This window comes from Myxine glutinosa, chromosome 1, assembly GCF_964187855.1.
Source record: "Myxine glutinosa chromosome 1, kmMyxGlut1.1, whole genome shotgun sequence".
Lineage (NCBI taxonomy): Eukaryota > Metazoa > Chordata > Myxini > Myxiniformes > Myxinidae > Myxine > Myxine glutinosa.
This window is the reverse complement of record NC_136261.1, coordinates 219,319,372-219,334,371: the sequence shown is the minus strand read 5'-3', so window position 1 is coordinate 219,334,371 and position 15,000 is coordinate 219,319,372. Positions and strand designations below refer to the sequence as shown.

Genomic DNA, 15,000 nt, shown 5'->3' with positions numbered 1-15,000 from the left:
CCCGATGCACCGATCGCCCTCACCACCGACGCCTCGGACTACGCGGTGGGCACGGTTCACGAGCAATGGGTGCGTGGTGCCTGGCAACCGCTGGCGTTCTTCAGCCGGCAGCTTCGCCTGCCCGAACGCCGTTATAGTACCTTCGACCGCGAGTTGCTCGGGCTTCACCTGGCGGTCAGGCACTTCCACCATCTGCTCGAGGGCCGTGCGTTCATGGCCTTCGTCGACCACAAGCCACTGGTCTTCGCGATGGGCAAGGTCGCCGAGCCGTGGTCGGCCCGGCAGCAGCGTCACCTCTCGGCCGTGTCCGAATATACGACGGACATCCGGCACGTCGCGGGGAAGGACAACCCGGTGGCGGATTGCCTTTCCCGGTCCGTCGCCCACGCAGTCCACCTTGGCATCAACTATGCCCGGATGGCGGCGGAACAGGCCGCCGACCCCGGCGTCCAGGCCTTGCGGACCGCCGTCACGGGCCTCCGCGTCACCGAGGTGCTGTTCGACGGCGCGGGCACGGCCCTCTTGTGCGACGTCTCCCTCAGGCGGCCTCGCCCCATCGTGCCCGCGGGCTGGCAGCGCCGGGTTTTTGACGCCATCCACGGCCTGTCCCACCCGGGCACGAAGGCCTCCCAGAGGTTGGTCGCCGACAAGTTTGTCTGGCATGGCCTCCGGATGGCCGTCCGCGGCTGGACCAGGACGTGCCTCGCCTGCCAGCGCGCGAAGGTGCACCGACACACCCAGGCCCCATTGGCCCCGTTTACGGTGCCGGAACGTAGGTTCGACCACGTTCACGTGGACCTGGTGGGACCTCTGCCCCCCTCGCGGGGTTCCACCCATGTCCTCACCATGGTGGACCGCACCACCCGGTGGCCGGAGGCCGTGCCTTTGGCGGCGGCGGACGTCGCGCAGGCGTTCATCGCCACCTGGGTCGCCCGGTTCGGCGCCCCCTCGGACATCTTGTCCGACCGCGGCCCCCAGTTCACCTCGGAGCTCTGGGGGGCGGTCGCGCTGGGGCTCGGGGTCCAGCTGCACCGAACCACGGCCTACCACCCCCAGGCCAACGGCCTGTGCGAGCGGTTCCACCGCTCTTTGAAGGCCGCGCTCCGGGCCACCCGCCGCAACGGCGGCTGGGTCGACAGGCTCCCCTGGGTCCTGCTGGGCCTCCGGACGGCGCCCAAGGACTACCTGCGTGCATCCGTGGCGGAGTTGGTCTTTGGACAACCGCTGCGGGTGCCGGGCGAGTTCCTCCCCGACCCCACGGCAGCATGGTCCGCGGCGCAGGAGCGCTCTGCGCTTCAGGAAACCGCCCGGAGGTTCGCCCCGGTGCCGACGGCGCACCACGGGCACCCACCTACGCACGTCGCCCCGGAGCTTCGCACCGCGGAGTACATCTTCGTCCGGCACGACGCCCACCGGACACCACTGCGGCCCCCGTACGACGGGCCTTTCCGCGTGCTGGAGACCGGGGTGAAACATTTCACCTTGGACATCGGCGGTACTCCCGACCGCGTCTCAGTGGATCGCCTCAAGCCGGCCCACCTCGACGTGGACCACACACCGCCGGTGGCTCGGCCCCAGTGTCGAGGCCGCCCCCCTGCGGGCGGACCCCTGGCACCGCCCAGCCCCGCCGGCACGCCGCCCCCCGGTCCGGCACCCATCCCGGGTGCAGCCGGAGGCATCCCAGCTGGCATCCCTGCACCCCGGATGCCGCCAGCCGCCAGAGGGCGCTTCGGCCGGGTCATCCGTTTGCCACGCAAACTGGCCCTCCAGGTGCGCGGGAATTCTGGGGGGGGGGGGGGGGGCGCGTGTGGTGGACACGAAAGCTCACTGGCGTGATGGCATTATTCCGCGCACCAAGTGGGCGGCGGCCACGCCAGAGGGGTAGGCGTGGCCGCGGAATTTCCACCGGGCGCGCAGCCCAGAGCGCTCCAGTGCTACAGTGGAGCTCTTGAAATAAAGACTTTTAACTTACCGCGTTGTCCGCTTCCTCCTTGCTAAGCAAGTAGCGCGCGTAGCACCGCGCTTCAACTCATTATTAATTACTCGGCTTTCAACCAAGACCCTCTAAAAGCATCCGACAAATATTCCGATCATACTGTAATATAACAAGCTGTCATCTCTGCCCACACTGAATTCTCCATATTCCCTCCTTAATGTCATGACTATCTCTCGGTGCCATGGCAGGATGGCCCAGAATCCTAAAGGCAGCACACTCGTCTCTAAGCCGACTGGCCTGGGTTCGAATCCCGACCCAGCTATAAACTGCCGTCCTGGTGTTTCACAGGCCGGCTGATTCATCAATGTGTGTGTCGTTCCTCGGATGGACGTTAAACTTGGCGTCCCGGTGGAGGTTTGAAGATCCCACGGTGTCCTTCACCAAGAGTAGGCGAGCTATCGCCGGCACCCTGACCGAATTACAAATGATGGACAATAACGGTGTTAATCGCGATGTCCAGATACCATTCCAAGATTCTGACACTCTCCAATTACATTTTCAACCACGTCTATGAAAAATGTCTCATTTTCTATCTCTTAAAAAGCCACGAATCGAGAATTCTTTCGATTTTGTAATAATAGTTTCGCGGAATAAAACCTTAAATTTCGTGGCAAGAAATGGATGACGCAAAGAGTTCCATTAAACACAAGAGCAGAAACCAGAGTCGAGTGGTACACATAGATGTTTGTAGATCTGATAAATGACGAATGTGTCGATCTATTCGACGACAACGAGTTAGAAAACGTTTTGGAGGAAATGTCGGCGAATTGACATATATTCACATTAGAGCCTAATAAATTCCTATCAAGCAATGTATTATCTTTCCCAGACAGAAATATTGTATGAATTGTCTTTAAAACATTATTTTACGAATGTAATTCCGCGGCATTTTGTGAGGCGGTGCATATTACAGCAATAGGGATTCAGTATTTGATGAAATTTTAGAAAAATTAATATGCTTTTAAATGGTGTGAGATAAATGATATTTAATTGAATTTATGTGAAAGTAGAAAATATTTGAGGCAGAATGACGATTGGGACAAGAGGAAGAAGATTAGGAATTCAATCTTTCGCGGTGCTTGCTCGGTTCTTTCAATAAACCATTGGTTCATTGTGGCGAGCGATATTTAAGAAGAACCAACGTCAGTTTGTGAAAGAATTGGCATGACGGCTCGTAAATGTTCGGTGAGACGGGGGTGGGAAATATCGCACGACCACACCACATACACATTACATTACACATCGCAACACACACACACACACACACACACACACACACACCCCATAAACACACACACACACACACACACACACACCCCATAAACACACACACACACACACACCCCATAAACACACACACACACACCATTACCACACACACACACCATTACCACACACACACACCATTAAAACACATACACACCATTATACACACCATTATACACACACCATTATATACACACCATTACACACACACACACACACACACACACACACACATATATACCATTACCACACACACATCATTAACATACACACACACACATTCTTAATACACACACACCATTAACACACTCACACATACACCATTAATACACCTACACACACGATTCTGCCCTTTTATCTCGATATTATTGTTCCTTCATCTGTGTTATTGTGGATGTATTGTCCTTATTTGTTGATTCATCTAATGATCTGATTCCTCATCATTGTATCCATCCACCACATTTTCATCCTCTATTCATTCGTACAGTACTGTACTGCAGTCGGATTGATTTTAAAAATCATATATCTATTGCTAAACGAGTTGATTGAAATGAAATTTTAAACTGATTTCTTCATTCTGTGCGTGGGTTAAAGGTCAAACAACATAATTTGTCAAAGCGCAGGAACATCTTGGGCATCCTTTTTCATCTCCAACTCTTGACAAAGTATAAATTTGAAAAGCAAACATTTGGCGTTGGTGTCATCTTATTCACAATAACATTTTTTAAATCTATATAATAATACCGAAAGGACTCGACTTTGTAATCCCTTTTACGCCGCACCCAGTGACCCGATGCCCACGGCACTAATGGATTTACGATCTACGAACCGCGCTCTTTGTTTATCACGTACAGCCATACTCGAAAAATCTGAATTAGCCGACGTTGGGGCCCAAAAGCATCCGATTAACTGCCGTTACGACGCCATCGTATTGGCGTCTGCTGGGCGAAGGCGAAGCAAGCCGTCCGCTGATTGGACAATCCAGAGCATGGATTTGTGCCGGTGTCGGCGATCGTTGTTCACATACGCACTCTTCATTCTCATCTTTCGTCCTAACTCTTACTCGGACAAGCAAATCCCCTATGCCATCCATAATGGTACACTCTATCCATACACCACATCCTCCCTTCCGTGGATGTTCCACGGGTTTCGGCTAGTAGACCAATATTGCGACAACCACAGCAATGTGTTCTCAATCAATAAAAGCCATCATCGGAATCGATCGATCATGGATGTGACACAATAGTTTGTTTATTTACCATTTACGAGTTCAGTATTCTTCTTCAAACCTTTTTCTTCCCTTGCCTTATCACCCTGACAGCTATGTCCGCAGCCCGCCTTCCACCCCGCGTTCTCGAAGTGATCTTCTCGTACCTGGACCCCCATGACCTGCTCACCTGCGCACTGACTTGCCGTCGCTGGCTGCGTTGTCTCTCTGATGAGAATGGCGATGTATGGCGAGCACTTTGCATGCGGTTTCTCACCTCTGATGCACTCAAGTCGGACGTTCTCTGCAATGTCCCTTCTTACAAGGCTAAGGTGCTTAATGTTCAAGGTTGGGTGATAGAAAACGGGCAATGAAGAATAAGATTCTAAGGCAACATGGACAAAGGTAGAAGTAAGTGTTTTGTTGAGCTATGAATGTTCTGTAGTGAGCAACTATTGAATGTACGTTTGGTTGTCTTTTTTTTTTCTTCCATGGGGAGGGTCTACAGGAAGCCGCTCAGTGTTGGTAATATTCTGCAATTTTCGACAAACTCTGGATCAGTTTATGACTGCAGGACTGGTACGTTACGTAAGTCCATGTATCAGGGCAAGCTCTGCTGGTTAATTATCTAATGGCTCAATGCCACCATTCGAGCCAATAATGATCAAAAACTGTTAAACGAGACAATTCCCGAGCAGGTATCCTCAGCTTTAAAAAATTCAGCCGTTCCGAGTCGACATGATTTCCTGAAGGAACCCAGAACAGGGCACCCTTTTGAAGAATGTGGGTGAAGAACAAAGCATTTATTGTCTGCTGTAGTTTTTGTTTTTGTACATAAGATCTAGGCGAATGAAAGAGTGAGGTGGCAGATGTAAAAAGGCACCGAGCTGACAGTGACAGTGCGGCAGTGGGGCCTCTGCGGGACGCAATAAACAAATGAATTAATGAACAGGGGAAGAGGAGATACAGACAGGATGGGAGAAAACAGTAACTTCCAAGAAGAGTGTTTGGTCGCAGAGGTGAATGGGGTATAAATGATCATGAGTAGGGATGGTTGATGAGATGACATGGTGGTGCACTGCTTACTTGAATGTCTCAACGGAAGAGTGCAATATAATTGGCTCATTAACGCGGTTCCAGAAACTGGAACCCTTGGGTTTAATAGCTGAGTGTTGTTTACCTTTCTTACACTATGATAATAGCAATTAGGTGGTTTAGGAGTAGTTGTATTTGAGTAGAGAATTTTTTAACTTTTAGTTTTTATCCCCACACTTTTTTTTTTGTTTCAACCGAGTTGGGGCGTGGGGGGAGGGGTATTGTAATCCGCTCTGTCTGAATGTCCATTTTTCATGTTATCTCCTCCTAAATAGTTGTGCAGAAATTCCCCAAACGTAGTAGTTATGATCACCACATGGCAAGAAGGTGTGAGATCAGTATCATTTTGGCCCCACCCCATGTGGTGGGGTCAGAGGATTCACAATACCAACAAGAAAGAGCAATCAGAGATTGCAGACCCTCACTAGGACGTGTTTTTAGTGTTTTTTAAAGGCTTTTGTGTTAAAACAAATATGGCGGCCGGAACTACATGACCGATGATATCATTTTTTTTTTCTCCACCAATTTATCCCTAGATGATACTCAACCAATTCCATCTTGATTGGATGAAGTTTTGTACTTGTCGAATTATGACGTCATAATGGAGGCACCTATGACATCATCATTAACATATGTTATTTCCCATGGAGAGTTATTTACAATGAGCCATGTCTCAATTTTTCTATGCAGCACTTTCAGAGATATAGAGGTGCAATTTTTTTGGTTTTTCCAAGATGGCGCCCATACCACGTGACCGATGACGTCATAATTATCATTAAAAAGTTTTTCAGGAGGAGGCGCACCTATGGTGAAAATTTCCTGTCAATCGGACCAACGGTTGCAGAGAAAATCATATTTATTCTGTGCGGACAAACAAACAGACAGACAGATAGACAGACTAACAAATGAAAAATCACTCATAGAGCGACACTTGGCAAAAGAGAACAGAGCAAAATGGCACTCAGTAGACTACTGAGTAGAGCAACCTTTTGACCTCACAAATAATTGGTGGTTGAATTCATTTCACTGATATGAAAATCCAATTCAAATTTCAAGTCAATCGGATGAAAATTGAGGCTTTTAGAAATTTGAAAAAAGTGGTTGACCTCTGTTCTATGTTGACCTTTTGACCTATGCTGATCTCAAAAATAGTTGTTTGTTGAATTCAGTTCACTGGTATGTAAATTCCATTCAGATTTCAAGTGAATCGGATGAAAATTGAGGATTTTAGAAATTTGAAATTGTTACTTGACCTTTGGCCTATGTTGCTCTTTTGGGCTATGGTGATCTCAAAAATAGTTGGTGGTTGAATTCAGTTTGCTGATATGTAAATCACATTCAAATTTCAAGTCAATCTTATGAAAATTGAGGATTTTAGAAATTTGAAATTGTTATTGACCTTTGGCCTATGTTGCTCTTGGTGATCTTTTGGTGATCTTGGTGATCTCCTGCTCTTGGTCTTGGGCTATGCTGATCTCAAAAATAGTTGGTGGTTGAATTCAGTTTGCTGATATGTAAATCACATTCAAATTCCAAGTCAATCTTATGAAAATTGAGGATTTTAGAAATTTGAAATTGTTGTTGACCTTTGGCCTATGTTGACCTTTTGCCCTATGCTAATATCAAAAATTGTCGATGGTTGAATTCAGTTAGCCGATATGTAAATCCTTTTCAAATTTCAACTCAATCGGATGAAAATTGAGGATTTTAGAAATTTGAAAAAAGTGGTTGACCTTTGGCTTATTTTGACCTTTTGACCCCAAAAATATCTAAGTGAGCGGACAGACAAACAAACAAACACACACAAACCGGAGTTATCAACATACTTGCAAACATTTTTTTCCCCTTTTTGCCAAGTAACAAACAAACAGAGACAAACAGACTCAAATGCAATACCCTCTCCTCTGGCGAGGGTAAAAATTACATTACGAGCACATTTTTTAAACGTTTTTAATGAAACTTTGTATATGCAATCATTGGGGGATGCATGAAATATGTAACGACTTTTTTGGATTTGACCCCCGGTTCATGCCCCAGCGATTGGGGACTTCAAGGTCCACAGACAGAATTTATTTTGATGTGATTATACAGATTTTTAAGTAATAAAGATCTGAACGTGGTTTTTTTATTCTAATAATTTTTTGAGGTGTTAACAGATAAAAAAGCAAACCCATCGGGAACCGCCCCTAAAAATCACGATGGTCCTGATGTCATCTGCGTGACATAATCAAGAGCAAGGTTTTCTCTGCATGCAACGGATAATGGCCGCACAACTCGCTTCAGACTCTCCAGAAAGTGAATTTGACGAATATTTTTCTGATGAAGAATCCTTTGATAGTCCAAATCATTATAAAAACTATGCGCAGCAAAAAAATTCCCGCAATGACGTAGCCGGTCACGTGGGTAATAAAATCGCTGTTTTGGGGGGGGGGGGGGCAGGGCCGGTTCATTTTTTAAACCTGTTTTGACCCCTGTGACATTAAGGGGTCACAGACACAGAAAATCATGTTTGGTTTAATTAATAGATATTGCTTCACCTTACACTTTATTGTTTTTCGTTTTTTGAATAAATATCTTTGAAGGAAGATTTTAATGTTTTTGGGTGTCCAGCATAAAAGGACACCCAAAAACATTAAAATCTTCCTTTTTTAATCTTGTAAAATCTTCTTTTAATCTACCTTTTAAAAATCTTCCTTTTAAAATCTTCCTACCATTAAAATCTTCAATTTTCTGTGTCTGTGACCCCTTAATGTCACAGGAGTCATAACAGGAAAAAAAATGAACTCAAAATTTGATATTGCGTCATTCCTGCTGGAACCTTTTGTCATCTTTCAACTTTTTGCCATTAGGTGGGAAATGTGGGTATTTGCGATGGCGTGCTATTGTCTTTGCTGTAGTTTTTATTTTTTAAATTTTGTAACCTTTTCATGTGCGTTTACAATTATTTGTTTTCCACTTTCCCCCTCAATCTCACTATTCTGAAGAAAATTTAAATGTAAATTATGATTACCTATTTGGACTTTTGTGATATAATTTTATTGTTATTCCTGTAACACTGTTTTGTTGATGTTCTACAATGTGTCCCATCTCTAGGTGCGTGCAGCACGACATGCTTGGAACCAACATGACTGCTCCCGAAATATCTTTGTGAAGCGCAACGGCTTCACGCTGCATCGCAACCCTGTGGCACAAAGCACAGATGCCGCACGTGGGCGCGTGGGATTCTCTGATGGACGGCATGCCTGGGAGGTTTGGTGGGAGGGTCCTCTTGGCACCGTCGCCGTGGTTGGTGTTGCGACGCGCCGTGCTCCCTTGCAAATTCAGGGGTATGTAGCGCTTCTCGGCAGTGATGAGCAGAGCTGGGGATGGAACCTGGTAGAAAATCAACTCCTGCACGGAGGTGAGGTTGGAGGGACATTCCCACAGTGCAACAATGCACCACGGTACCAGGTGAGGTGGTTTTCAAGGTGAACTTTGCCACCTTGCAGCGATTAATTGTATATTCACATGAATTTTTTTTTTGTCATTAATGTTAGCTCTTCCACGAGCCTCCTTTTTTTTTTTTTGGCTTTAAATCGATGATATTTTTAATGGGTCTCAACCAATGTCCAAACTATATGGGGGTGACCCGCGATTTGCCCGTCAACCCGGCAAAATTACACCCCCTCCCAAAATTGCACTCCCTCCCAAAATGAGGATGAAAAAAAATCGTGACAAAATCATCCATGCCCCAAATCGTAGGAAAAGTTTCATTCTTGTCAAAAAAAACGTCCTACAATCAAATGTCCCCTAATCTTGTGATCTTGCTGAATTCCAATTAAGAAATGAAAGTTTGATTTTAAGTTTACGATGTCTAAATGTTATATGATTATTCCTGGGCACCGTTATCTTCTTTATGAGTTTATTGTAAACATCACGCGTGTACTATCGCCGAGTCCTCTGGGCATCGCAGTTGGAGTATCTAGGGACTCCACACTTATAGTACCTGTGAATGCGACAGTCCTGAAGCCCACCGGCGGAGAGTGTGTTCTCATGTGAGCGATATTAATGTTGTTTACAAGTTCGCACGTCCATGCTATGCACACAAACAGTGTTCAGGCTGCCCATTGGTGTGATTGACAAAGGTGTTGGGTCCATGCTTGACTCCATGCTTCCATGCTTCCATGCTTCCATGCATGAATCCATGCTTGACTGCAATTTTGAAATAACCCACTTTTTTATGCCACCGCTGACTAAGTCGACCTAGCATTATGTTTTCGGTTTCTCCATCCATCCGTCCGTCCGTCTGTCTGTCTATCCGTGCGCCCATGATAGGGTTCCGTTACCGTGATAACTTAAAAAGAGCTGAAGGGATCCAAGTCAAACTTGGTACAAGTTTGTATAATGATGTAAAGATGAACTGATTTGATCTCGGCATCAAGAGGTCAAAGGTCAGGTCATGTTAGGTATAAATGTTGTTGTCGAGGTAGGGATTTACAACTAAACTGAGTACATGTACCATGATACATATAGTATGTACAGATTAGATATTGAGGTCAAATGGTCTTGAGGTTTTAGATCAAAGTTACATTTAGCAAAGACTTGATGTTGGTGGAGGTCAAATTATGTCTAGTTCAATGAGTCTTGAGAAATTCTAACCACTTTTATGCATGAAAATTAGATTTTGGCTTTTATATTGACCCCTTTTGCACAAACATGAGGATGTTAAAATATTAATCCCCCTCTCAAACCCCGCCCCCCACCCCCAAGCACTGTTTTTTGCAATACAAGGCATTGGTTTTATTCCGCTGCAGGTTCCTTACCCAGTTCCGGTGTCGCAATGACATATCCCCTGGACTCCTCATAGTTCCGATTATGCTACCTACAGGGTGGGACATTTATCTATTCCTGGTTTTAAAACCCATGTAATTCTGTTGCTAAGAAACAAAATCGATCAAAATATTTACAGGATACAGTATTAAAGGTCCACAGACACGGAATCTCACTCAAAATGCATTTGACGTCATCCAAATGAGTCTTTTTATGGTGAATTCAAATATGGCATTGATTTTTTGTTATATTCACTCTGAAACATTAAAAATGAAAGAAAACCGAACCACTTGGGAACGCCCCTAAAAATTCTGCCCCATACCTCAAAGCCGATGACGTAATCCATGTGACGTCACCTCCAGAGCGCAGCTCGCTCGCAAGCACGCTCCACGTGCATTTGCTTGATACAAATCAAACACTTATTTTAACTCCAATTTACATTCTGTTTCCACTTTTAGTGAGAAGTAGGGGTCTGTGCAACCATTCATAAACTTTATTTGGTGCAAATCGGATAATTTTCAGCCGAGTTACCTCAGACCGTGAGTTGTTAATTATATAATTCACCCATAGTTGAATCCGTGCAGGCCGCTCCACGGAGCGACCTTGCGGGCTTATCAACGAGGCGAGGCGTGACACACATGTGTCTCAGCATACCTCAGATCAAGATCAAGCAAATCAAAAGTAGAGTACGTACAAATTACACGGAACGGATCGCGGGCCGAAGCATAGCGAATCGAGATGGCATGGACTTCGTTCTGGAGATGACGTCACCGGTCACGTGACCTGCGGTTCGCTGAACTCCACTTTTTTGAGGGGCGGGGCATAGCAAGTTGTGAAAAACACTACAAATGTTCAAAATATTGGTCTAATTATCCCATTGTTGATTTTAAAAAAGAAACATGGGTGATTTCTTCACTAGGAAGGTCAAGTTAATATATAAATAACCAGAAACTTTTGAATTACATGGGACCTTTAAGTACATATTTTTTGTGGTAAAAATTTTATTGAATTCAGAAGTGTACAAAATTAGTTATGAATTTCGACGTGATTTCCATCATTTTCAAGCAGTGTGTGCATCCTTTTGTGATACTCTAATACCATTTCCTGTCGCATTCCAACTGAAGCTGCTTGAATCCACTCTTTCGGGTCTTGAATGTTTGCTGGTTTACACAATCCTTTCTTTTTTTTTCTTTTCTTTTTTTTAACTCACCTGGAACGAAGTTCAGGGGAGCTTATGTGATGGCGTGCCGTCCGTCCGTTACTCCGTCCGTACGTCCGTAAACACTTGCAACTTTTTCTCCGAAACTGCTGAAGGGATTGTGACCAAACTTGGAGCAAATTATATTTGTTGTGTTGTGACTAAAGTTTGTTCACTGCATTAAAAAAAAATCGGGGTCTAAGTGGGCTTACTGGGGTCAAAGTCGATCCAGGTTTGACCCCCCAAAATAGGAATTTGCTTTTTCCTCTGAAACTACACGCAATATTTCGATGGAACTTGACCACAACCTTCACCACCCGTGCTGAACCAAAGTTTGTTCACGGCGTTTAAATTTTTTTTGCCCCTTTAGGATCTATGTGGGGGCTTGCCCCCCAAAATAGATATTTGCTTTCTTCTCAGAAACTACACATGGAATTTCGATGAAACTTCACCACGACCTTCATCACCCGTGATGTACCAATGTTTGTTCAAGGCATTAGAAAAATTGGGGTCTAAGGAGGTACACGGGGTGGGAGGTGGGTGGGGCGTTGCCCGCCAAAATAGGTATTTTTTTGTTTGGTTGTTTAAAGTCTTATGATTATGTTAGTGTAATTCTACATGCTGCCCTGTCTTCTAGCAACCATTGAAATTGGTTTAAAATACCTTTAGTCGGTGCAGTATACTGTTTATTCTACCAGGTGAGCGCCAGGGGTATTGCCCCTATGTTTACAACTACAACCATACCAGCCATACAAAGCCTGCATTAAACAACAAAAGCCATCCACTGTATGCAAACAGGTTCCTGAACATTGCCGATCGGCAAGTAAGCCATGCCTTAATGAACACGCATGCCAAGCAAAGCTGGCAGGCCACGCCCTGAAGTTCGTGATTGGTCGACATCAACGTAGGGTGATTTGAAAGCGCTTTGCGATTTGTCGGGGGGACGTCAGAGCAAGAAGCTTCGAGAGGAGGGAGAGGAAGAAGAGCGCGTCTCGCTCGCTCTCTCGGTGTGGGTTTTTGGAGGAGGACGGCGACGCCACTGTGTGGTCCTGGAGCTTGGAGTTTGGGGCGCACTTTTGAAGAGAGTGGGGAGCGCTTCGCGTGCTTCGGGCCTCGTCCCCAGCTGCAAACCTCGCAGAGAAACTCGTGAGGCCAGAGCTACAGTGCATTCAGAAAGTATTCAGACCCCTTCACTTTTTTCACATTTTGTTATGTTGCAGCCTTATGCTGAAATCGTTTAACTTCATTTTTTCCCTCATCAATGTACACTCAATACCCCATAATGACAAAGAGAAAACAGGATTTTAGAAAGTTTTGCAAATTTATTAAAAAGAAAAAACTGAAATATCACATTGACACAAGTATTCATACCCTTTGCTATGACACTTGAAATTTAGCTCAGGTGCCTCCCATTTCTCTTGATCATCATTGAGATGTTTCTACACCTTGATTGGAGTCCACCTGTGGTAAATTCAATTGATTGGACATGGTTTGGAAAGGTACACACCTGTTTATATAAGGTCTCACAGTTGACAATGCATATCGGAGCAAAAACCAAGCCATGAGGTCGAAGGAACTGCCTCTCCTCGGTGAAAGACACATGAAAGCCTGCTTGGAGTTTGCAAAAAAGCACCAAAAGGACTCTCAGACTGAGAAACAAGATTCTGTTGTCTGATGAAACCAAGATTGAACTGTTTGACTTCCGTCTGGCCACTCTGCCATAAAGCCCAGATCGGTGGAGTGTTGTAGTGATGGTTGTCCTTCTGGAAGTTTCTCCCATCTCCACACAGGATCTCTGGAGCTCAGCCAGAGTGACCATCGGGTTCTTGGTCACCTCTCTTACCAAGGCCCATCTCCCCCGATTGCTCGGTTTGGCCGGGCGACCAGCTCTAGGAAGAGTCCCGGTTGTTCCAAACTTCTTCCATTTAAGAATTATGGAGGCCACTGTGCTCTTGGGAACCTTCAATGCAGCAGAGATTTTTTTTGGAGGCTTCCCCAGATCTGTGCCTCGACACAATCCTGTCTCTGAGCTCTGCAGGCAGTTCCTTCGACCTCATGGCATGGTTTTTGCTCTGATATCCATTGTCAGCTGTGAGACCTTGTATAACAGGTGTGTGCCTTTCCAAATCATGTCCAATCAATTGAATTTACCACAGGTGGACTCCAATCAAGGTGTAGAAACATCTCAATGATGATCAAGAGAAATGGGAGGCACCTGAGCTAAATTTCAAGCGTCATAGCAAAGGGTATGAATACTTGTGTCAATGTGATATTTCAGTTTTTTATTTTTAACAAATTTGCAAAACTTTCTAAAATCCTGTTTTCTCTTTGTCATTATGGGGTATTGAGTGTAGATTGATGAGGGGAAAAATGAATTTAAACGATTTCAGCATAAGGCTGCAACATAACAAAATGTGAAAAAAGTGAAGGGGTCTGAATACTTTCTGAATGCACTGTATATTATATATATTGTTACAGACGCGGTCGTGGATGTTAGTTTACCGAGCGGTTTGGTATGACCACGTCTGCACAAGTTACCCGATTATGCTCGAACGTTGACTAATCGCGCTACGCTAGATCAATTGAGGAAAGGACACACGGCTGGATTAAAAAGGACACGACACCAGGGATACGGTTCTCAAGACCCCCGGAGGAGGTTATATTATGGCGGAAGGTTAGATTACAACTACAAGAGGGACATCATAGAAAGACAGGCACTTAGACACACTTATATTAACCCCAACAGACGACAGATAAACGGGACAAAAGGCTGACTCACACGGGGATTGATGGCAAAGAAAGGCGGGATCGATGGCTCCAGGTGCACCTGGGCTCAGGGCAGAATCGACTCGGTCCGGTCCGGTCCAGAGATGCGGGAAGGTCACAGCGCTCGGAGGTAGTGAGTAGTGACTGGCTCTTCTTCAAGCTGGGGCGCCGTCAGCTCACGTCACGTCCGGTACGTGGCCGCGTATATCCGGCGGGGAGTGACACGCCCTCGGCTCGTTAGCTCCGCCCCAGATGGAATCGGTCCGCCCTTCTTATTGGGTGCGGGGGGTTTACCAGGCTCCGCCCTTGATGAGGAGCTGACAGCCAGCCCCTTCGTGGTAACCCCGTGGAGCGCATGGGTAATGGCGGCTAACCGAGCCGGAGTCAGGACGCACACTCCCCGCGCGCACCGTTGTTGTTGTAGTCGTAGTTGTTGTTGTTGTTGTTTTATGGGGAAGAAGATGGGAGGAGGTATGGGAAGGTCCTAAACTCACTACTGGTGCCATATAATCACATTCTGGTGCAACGAAGAGTCATAATTAATGGAAACGAGTCCTTAACTGACATAGACTAAGAATAACTAGCAAGATGTCCGAAAGTTGTCTACGTGAGATGCGGTGGACCTGGGCACGACATTAAATGGGGGAAAAGGGGAAGGTCGGT

The 15,000-nt window shown here is 46.0% G+C and overlaps 1 protein-coding gene across 1 annotated transcript; it reads left to right on the top strand.

Moving 5' to 3' along the window:
* Positions 1–3,015: 3,015 nt before the first annotated feature.
* FBXO45 (F-box protein 45) lies at positions 3,016–10,632 on the top strand. Its single transcript, XM_068097469.2, has 3 exons — positions 3,016–3,181; positions 4,584–4,801; positions 8,658–10,632. The coding sequence occupies exons 1-3, from the start codon at positions 3,175–3,177 to the stop codon at positions 9,033–9,035; spliced, it is 603 nt and encodes a 200-aa protein (XP_067953570.2). The 5' UTR covers positions 3,016–3,174; the 3' UTR covers positions 9,036–10,632.
* Positions 10,633–15,000: the final 4,368 nt, after the last annotated feature.

Bases quoted from the DNA above. Each gene is read 5' to 3' on its own strand.
- FBXO45 (XM_068097469.2), top strand. The intron at 4,802-8,657 runs GTGCTTAATGTT...TCCCATCTCTAG, and splicing joins TCCCTTCTTACAAGGCTAAG to GTGCGTGCAGCACGACATGC.